This window comes from Hordeum vulgare, chromosome 5H, assembly GCF_904849725.1.
Source record: "Hordeum vulgare subsp. vulgare chromosome 5H, MorexV3_pseudomolecules_assembly, whole genome shotgun sequence".
Classification (NCBI taxonomy): domain Eukaryota; kingdom Viridiplantae; phylum Streptophyta; class Magnoliopsida; order Poales; family Poaceae; genus Hordeum; species Hordeum vulgare.
The window spans coordinates 564,147,264-564,156,438 of NC_058522.1; the positions used below are offsets into that span (position 1 = coordinate 564,147,264).

The window sequence follows — 9,175 nt, forward strand, 5'->3', positions numbered from 1 at the left end:
GTACAAGCTAGGGGATAAGGTGTTGTCCGGGAGAACCAACAGTCGCAAGGGCGATGGCCATCGGCAACCGACTTCGCGGGAGATCAGGCGGAGGCACCTTTCTGGGACGACATGGATGAGCTCCTACGACTTCCTTGACTCCGCCTGCTGGAGGCGTTCATCACTGGCGCTGGCGCGGGCCATGTGAGGCCTCCCTTCCATTGTCGTCCTTGGCTTCAGAGTTGTCCGGGATGGACACAGTGGCATGCTCAATCTGTTTGCTGGAGCGTGACCAGAGAAGTGATGGGCACGTAGCTCTTAGATGCAGGTTCCTAGCCCTCTCCCCCCAATTACCCCTGTCTCTCATTTCTGATTCAGTTTTCCCATTTTGATGCCTGACGCTAATGTGCAGAGGTAAAAGGTAATCTTCCTCACTTAACAACACATATCCTTTTCCCTATTATATTTTTAATTAGTTGGGATTCTTACAGTATAATCTTCCTCATTTTACATCATAATGTTTTTTACTTACTGCTTCTATTTTCTATCACATTGTATTAAATGATTGGAATTCTTATTTGTTGTAGGAGAACCTGTTGCGGACCAAGTGTACATGTTCAAAGATTCAGTACAGCAGCTTCATTTTGGTAGCAAAGTTTTCTTTAAGTCAGTTTTGGTTAGAATGGTCCAATAGTTCATCATCTCTTAGCACCGTGTACAAAAATTCAGGTAATGGATTTAGGTGGCTCTCTTTCTTATTCTTGTGGTTGTTTGACTAATTTGTTTGGACAGACTCTTTACATGACTTTCAGATTGAGCCCATTTGTACCTGTCAATCTTATATTGTTCCAGGTCTTCCTAACTCTTTCATGGATATCTTCTATGAACCAGGGTAGACTGTTCTGCTGTCCAAACAAGCGGCAGTGATGATATAATAGATAAAAGATTCTGGTTTTCGGATCTTTGGCTGCATATATTGGCTAACTATGTATCCAGTTTAACTGTATACTTTATTTTGTTCTGAGCTTACAAACTAATGGCCAGTTGGCCACTGATCTTCTTCCATTTTGCACTCTCTTGCATCTTTCTTTATACATCATCTTCTTTTTTCAAGCCATCAGCTGCAAATAGTTGACTGAAACGGATGCTGAACATCTTTCGTTTTCTTCACTTTCAATGCAGTTCTGAAATTGTTAGCTGCCATATACAGTCTTTGGACCAAATAACAAAGCCAGTACACATAATTAAAAGGTAATAGAAAGTTCTTTCTTTCTCTGTTCCTCACTTCTTTGTGACAATATCATCCTAATTTGTGATAATATCATCCTAACTTGACCAAATTACACTCTACTAATGAAAATATAGGCCTAAAAGCACTATAGATATACTTTGACAATTTTTCTCATACATATACGCTCAAAAAAAATTCTCGTGCATATTCTATGAGTGCTTTTAGCACATTTTGGATTCCTGTCAAATATTTCTATCGTTGACTAGAGATACCAATTTATAATCTCTTGAATAATTTTTCTTCATGCATCCAATTATGCAGTCCGCTTTAGGTACATTCTAGCCCTTTTCTTCTTTTGTTCATATAATTTGAAAACTGTCAGCAATCATGTAAACTATTTGGACCAAGTAGCAGCAGTGACTAAAACAAGATTGAGACAATAAAAAAATGATCCCTTTCTCATGTTATTGTCTATGCTATACTTTCCATCTCTGTTTATTATCCTGCTCTGATGTACACACTTATCACATATTGTACAGTTTGCATTAGTTACACACTGGTCCTTCTCTTCTTTTGCTTATACTCCCCCCGTTCCTAAATATAAGTCTTTAAAGAAGTTTCATTAGTGGACTACATACGGATGTATACAGACATACTTTAGAGTGTAGATTCACTCATTTTGCTCCGTATGTGGACTCCTAGTGAAATATCTTAAAAGACTTATATTTAAGAACGGAGGGAGTACATTTTAAGAACTCTTAGCAATCATATATCTCTACTCTTTAAATATATAACAACAGTAACTAAGACAATAGTGAGGCACCAATAAAAAAATTCCCTTCTCTCATGTATTAATGTATATTGGCCACCATTTACACCTTCTATTTTAACTGCGAATAAATGTTTTCCTAAATAATTTTTTTCTCTGTATCGATATTATTCCATAATCCTTTTTCTTACATAAAATTTTTCTTACATAAATCATCCGCTTTGCGTTGCTTGCCATTCATACTTAATATTATATTTGCTGTGAAATTCCCCAGGACCATAATGCAACCCAACAAAGACTTCCATAAGAATGTATTCATGGGCCACGCACATCAGTATACAAGACCGTGCAATGTGGCATTATCCCTTTATCATTGAACCTCTTTCCCTAATCTTCAGGCCAGCTCCCGAAGCAATTATTGCGGCCATAAACGATAAATTTGACACACATGTAAATCCACTCATACACAGAATGAGTGACTGAAGAAAAAAATGGTTATTTTTCTATTCCTGACCATTTTATTTTTCTTAGTTCTATTTGTTTCTATCTGTTAGTTTCTAAAACTGTAATGGAAGACCTTGAGTTTTCATGTAGTATCTGAATTGATCATGTTTATTGCTTTATTTGTACACCACCTCGACATACAAGCACAAAAGAATACAAGGGTTTGCACGCAATCAGCTTAAACGCAAACCCACTACCACACCTTTTCTCTTTGAAATAAACGATAATATAGATGTACGCATGGGCTTCTGCATGGGCGCGGCGTGCCGCCGCGCCTTCTGCCTGCTAGTAATATATATAGGGACAGATTGGTGCACATATATGGAGGATCTATTAAGTGCAATAGAGGTTGATGGAATGATTGACATGGATTGTTTACCCCTTTATTTCTTTCCAAAGTAAGTATTTGGCCCCTACGTCGCCAATGGACTGATTACCCTTTATTTCTTTCCAAAGTAAGTATTTGGCCCCTACATTTTGCCAATGAATTGATTACCCTTTATTTCTTTCCAAAGTTAATTTTTGGCCCCTACGTCGCCAATGGATTGATTACCCTTTATTTCTTTCCAGAGATAGTATTTGGCTCCGCGTGTGAATGTCAGTGGTTATGGACTACACTTGGTGTAATGTACCATTTCACAGTGATGCACCCTTCGCCCAGAGTTCAAATCTTGTCAGGAGCGGATTGCTGACGCCTCACTCGGCTGAGTTTCTTCTACGAGAATATGTCGTTGATGGTAGTATCCATGGATCTTTTGTTATATTATGGCGTATCTTTATTTGGGCAAGATATACATGGCACATCTGACCAAATTTCTGTATGAAGTTTTGCAAGCATACTTTCATTAGACATACTAGCACAAATGCCCGTGCATTGACACGGAAGACATTGTTACATGTCTTATGACTACAGCTATTTCCCTCCTTTCTCGTCTCAGTTTGTCACACGTACATGTGTTATAACTGAATAAAAAATCTTTAGACTCTTACGGTTTTCGTATATGCTCGTATATGCTTTTCGGAAAGGAAAAAAAGACCAGCTTAATTTATGAAGCACGTTAAATACCTCGATAGGTTATCAACACCTTTTACTATGCTCACCACTGTTTCATATATTTTCATTTTAAGTACTCACTCCATTTTTAAATTTGTGCGCCATATATTTAAATTTGTGCGTGGAACAACAATCCTTAAAAGTGCCCCCATAATTCTTTGTTTTATTAATATAAAAAATACATGCTCAATAGAAAAAATAACAAAATAAGCTTATGTGGGATTGAATCGAGGATTATGGGGTAACAGGGTTGAGTTCTAGCCATTTGGGCTACTAATATGCTAAAACGGCCGGGGACACAAGTTTTCAAATATTAATTTTAAAAATTACGTGACTAATTTTAAATGATTTGAAAAGTTTTTCTTAGGATTTTCAAAAGATTTAAATGCAAACGAATTTATTTTGGATGGAAAAGCAGTGGGGATTGAAGTGAGATTGTTTATATATAGTTGTTGTTGTTGTTAATATGTTTCAACTATGCAGAAAGCTAAGCATCAAACGAAAACATGTTTTACCTATGAAGAAAGCTAGCAAACAATTTTTGGCACTATTTGAAGTTGATGTGAAGACCGAACCACACACAGTTTCCTCATCATCATAAAAAGACATACTCCGTACTTATCTAGTAAATTTCAGATGGAGGCCACGTACACCATCACGTGTACACCTAGTCTAATCTAGTCAAATTCGTTGGCTTCTCCTTCCAAGCCTATCCTCATCTCTCTTCCTCACCCATCCATCCACCGTCCCATCCGTTCTGCATATCTCCAGCACATCTGCGCATCTCCACATCTCCTCCCTAGCATATTATACAAGTGTTTTGAACATATTTATTGTCAAATAACGTGATTTTCTTGTAAACATATGTTTAGTTTCCACTGCAATTTTTCACATATGGAGTCTCATTTTGTATTTCATCAGTATAAATGCTACACACAACTTTGTCATTTCCCCACAAACTAATACATTTATGTAATTGCAAACTCTCCAATTTCTTCCTAGGAGTAATTGCCGCGTATAGATATATACACTGTAAACTATGCTGGGACAGCAATGGCTCCCTAAAACCATGAGCACAATTCCCAGACTGTACAACATCTTGACAGTGGACATTCTAAATTTCCAATTCCGGCAGAGGAATAAGCAAGGATATAAATTTTGGTTAATATGTACTTCTAACTAACTGGGTGTTTGTCTCCAAGCTATTGCTCCTTTCCAGAACTCTCCTTAATCTTCTCGATAATGTGTCGTATCTTTTCTTCCAATTTGCCGCTCAACTTCCTCCCCAAACTGATCACCGCAGCTCGCTTGCTGCCTTTCCTCTTCAGGTCATACTCCCCAAGAGAAGCAGAGGATGACAATGGCGGTCGCCGATGCACAGCAGGTACCATCGCTACTACCTGAAGAGAAGAGCCCACTGCTGCATTTTCATAAGCATCTTCCTTGAATTCCCTGGTTCTCAGCAGCGGCGCCATCAACTGGTTACGAAGTTCAGCTTCCGAAGGTAGGGAAGAACCGGAGCTGGTTGATGCTTCTGTTCTGGGTTCTTGTTTAGGCCAACGAGTGGATGTCACCTTCTTCAGCGGTTCCTCGTTGCTTCTATTTGAAGGAGCAGGTGGGAGAAGGCGGCGATGAGGGTGTTGGCGAGGAGGAGCGGCGGCACCTGGAGCTGAACCACCGCTCAATCTGCAGGGGTGGGGAAGGCGTACGGCGGAGGGGCGTTGGAGGTGCCGTGGCGGGTGCCGTTTACAGCGGGTGTGGGCTGCGCGCAGCAGCACGCGGCATGGGCCGGCTGCCGCGGGGCCCGGCGGGGGACGGCTGCAGCGGCGCGTGGCGGGGGATGGGGACTGCGGTGGGGGCCAGTGGTGGAGATGTGCGAGAGGTTGAGAGTCGTTTTTTTTCTTTTCTAGAGGACTGCGGATTGAATACCAAGAAACACAGGGACTATTTTACAAAATAGCCAAGGACGTACGACAGAAGCACTACGTGCTTTATTATTAGGGGAGAAAAAAATCATTTGTTCGTACCTTTGAAGTGGTTCCAAACGAGAGAAAATACATGGTGCATGTAAACCAACTGAAGTGCACAAAATCCACAAGTTTTCTTTTATTTATATTTTGCTATATATGTTTTTTCTTGAGAGGACCAAACTTTATTGACAGACGTCGCTTATATAAGGTAATAGGAAACGAAAAGCCTCGCCCGCTTGGCTCCCGCGAACCGACGGGCGACCCTGCGCCACCCCCTTCCTCCGCCTCCCTCCCTTCCTCCCTTCCGCCTCGCCGCCGCCAAAGGGTGCGGTCGGGCGAAGCCCGGCCGGCAGCGGCGGCGGCAGGAGTCCTTCCTCCTCCCTCGGCAGGTGGTGGCGCGGGACACGAACGCCGGGTTGAGGCGCCCTGCTGGTGCTGGACATGGCAGCACAGCACTGCGTGGCTGCAGCAATGGTGAAGGTGCTCGTTGGCAAGCCACACGGCGGCGGGAAATGAGAGTGCTCTGTCGGCCCCTTCGGTTGGGTCAGCTGGGGTTCAACCTCCTCAGATCTGACGCGTCGGCTACATTGTGGTGCAAGGCGACCTCCCTCCGTTCGCTGCGTGCGGACCTCTTGTTGGTGGCGTGCTGCGGGGGTGGTGCCTGATCCGGTGGTCTTAATGTGCGATGGCCCTAATTTGGCGCCCAACATGGCGGGCGGTGCGGGCTGCGGACGGCTTCGGTTGCGGTCGGCTGCTTCTTCCTAGCTGTCAGGGGGGAGGTAGCAGCGGCGTGGTGGCGGTGCGGACTTGGGTAGCTCCGGACGGCTTGGTGATGGCGTCTAGGGAGGCTGTCCGGTGGCGCAGGTGCGTGCCCGGTGGCTTCTATGCTTGGAGCTCGTCGGGCGGCGCGAGTTGGGCAGTGTCCCGGTGTGGTTGCTGCTCCGGCCGTGGGTGGCTCCATGACAACTTGGTAGGTCGGCTGCGGCTGGCTTATCCCGACGTCGGCCCATCCGTGGACGGCTTGTGTCGACCTTCGATCCCTCTCCTCGTCGTCCCATCGCTTCTTTTATCGGAGGGCTGGCCTTCTCCCAGCTGCGGTTCATTTCTTGTCTAGTGCCCGCGACCGCTGGACCAAGCTTGTATCGCGTGCGACGGCAGGACCGAGTTTGTCTCGCGCCCGGCAGCAGGACCGAGCCCGTCTCACGCCCGACAATAGGACCACACCCGGTTCGCGCGGGGGCTGCAGGATGGAGCGATGGAGGCCAGTTTTGGCCAGCCTATTCGGTCTCGGCATTGGGGGATGCCCAGGGGTGCAAAAGGCGGGATCTTTTTGCCCATATTTTTGGTTGGGGTAACAGCGGGTCTCGGGTGAGGTGGTGTTAAGGTCTTGGATGTCGGGGCGGCAGCCCTAGTGGTGGTAGCGTGGTGATCATGGGCAGAGCCCGTAGCGTGGTGCTGCACAGTGGCCATGGTCATGTGGGCAGCGTGGTAGCCAGGGTGTGGCGCTCCATGGCGATGTGTGTTGGCCAGGGTGAAAACATGTGCTATCTTCAGATAGACTGGCGGCGGCGAAGCCCGTTCCCTTCTTGAAGGCGTCGTCACCTATCATTGCCCGTCGTGTTGCTCTGGGGGAAACTCTGATCCTCGGATCGGCCGTTGACGGCACCCCGATGCCGCTTCCTTCCAGAAGGCCTCGCCTTGGAGTACACGGTTCGTCATATGCAGCTGCATCTCTTCGGTACATAGTTCGTCATATGCGGCTGCATCTCTTCAGTTCGTCATATGCGGTTGCATCTCTTAGGGGTGGTGTTGCTGCGCTCAGCGTCTATGTATCTTGCCTTGGGTGTGTGTGTTGTGGTGGCGTGCGTCTGTATCCGGTTGTTGTTGATCGTTGTTTTATATATAAAGCTGGGCGAAATCCTTTTTCGGTATAGAATAACAGATAAAAAGAAGTGTTAAGTTTTCCTGGTAAAACAAAAGATAAGATATAAGAATATACTTCAAAGTTTTCTTCCGTATGTTTGTTGAATCTCAGTACTCCTCAATTCCTCCCATGAAGAAACCATTTGTTGCAATAATCTTGAAGGTTTCAAGGAGCCATTTGAGTCGTCCACTGCAACATGTTAAATGCTAAGTAAACTGATGCATTGGAAACAAAGTTAGCACCTGCATTCGAAGCAATCAATCCACTATACACCATTACTACTACCTCCGTCCAAGTGTATAGGGCATGCGCGTAATTCTATGTTGTCAATTTAACTAGCTAAATATATATTATATACGATAAAAATTACATATTCAGAAACTACATCCCGCATGAATCTAATAGTATATTATTTATTACATATAATACATATTTAAGTAGTTAAATTAACAATCTAAAACTACGTGCATGCCCTATACATCTGGATGGAGGAAGTACTTTCTTTCCATGTTGATAACGGCAAACTGCGTCAGGACAGAGATAGAGACACACACATACAAGTTCATACGTTGACATATATAGCGTCAAAACTTTGTGACACGCGTACACACACACAAGTGTACTTATCTACTTATCCACACACCAAATGTCTTTAGAGTTCTCTCTGTGGACGATAGGTTAGAATTGACATAGGGGACCAAAACTAGGAAACCCAATTTGCCAGACTTTATATAATATCCTTTTATTTTAATTTAGCCTAGTATTCAGTTTCCTAGATGTCTAGCCTTCTTTTTTTGGAAAGGTCTAGGGAGAGCATCAAGACATGTCAGCGTTGTAACATTTTTCATCATACTAGTCTTTGGTCTCTTTTGTGTATGGTGTTCCACCTAGGCCAGCACCGTATGGCTTTCATGCCTCCTCCCTTTTGTCAAGCTTTGGAAAACTTTACAAATACATAAATATGAATTTGGTCCACCCAGTGGCGACAAATGCATAGGTCGTGGGGGATGATTATTGGAGCCGTGACACCACCTCACTAGTAGAAAACGGGCCTTTGGTCTGGTAGTCCCGGCCACGTCGCCCCAAATCGCAATGCCGCCCACGAGGCTTTGGTCCCGGCTCGTAAGGAGTCTTTAGTCCCGGTTTGTGTCTCAAACCGGGACTAAAGGGCTACGCAGTGTGCAGCCCGCATGTGCGCCACCTTTAGTCCCGGTTTGTGTCTCAAACCGGGACTAAAGTCCTCTGCCTATATATAGCACATCCCCCCTCTCCCCTCTTCCTTGCATTTTTCTTGGATGGAAGAGTGTGGGTGTGTGCTAGTTCTCCATTTTTTTTGATGCACTAGAGGTGTTTGTTGAAATGTGTGTTAGAGCGATGCCGCTTCAGTTCACCGAACACAACTACGATATGAGATGCCCGAGCCACGCTTAAACCTCTTCCTCTTTATTTCTACTTATTCTAAAAGGTTAGCAACTATATTTCCTCGTTTAGACCGTGCGGTACTAATTTTTAGGATCGTGATTGTATTTGATATACTGTCGTATAACGCAGATGAGCCATCCATGGATGCACGGTGATCGACGCACAACCGCTTACAGAGAAGGCGTGCATTCTTTTCGAGATGCAGCCGATGCGAACAAGCATGGTGGTGGCTATATGTTTTGTCCATGTGTTGAATGTCGGAATGAGAAGGATTACACTTCCTCAAGAGTCATTCAGAGCCACCTGCTTCGGTCCGGTTTTA

General features: G+C 44.5%; 1 protein-coding gene across 1 annotated transcript; it reads right to left on the bottom strand.

The window, feature by feature from the left end:
* Positions 1-4,671: 4,671 nt before the first annotated feature.
* LOC123397667 lies at positions 4,672-5,012 on the bottom strand. Its single transcript, XM_045092203.1, has one exon. The coding sequence runs from the start codon at positions 5,010-5,012 to the stop codon at positions 4,740-4,742; it is 273 nt and encodes a 90-aa protein (XP_044948138.1). The 3' UTR covers positions 4,672-4,739.
* Positions 5,013-9,175: the final 4,163 nt, after the last annotated feature.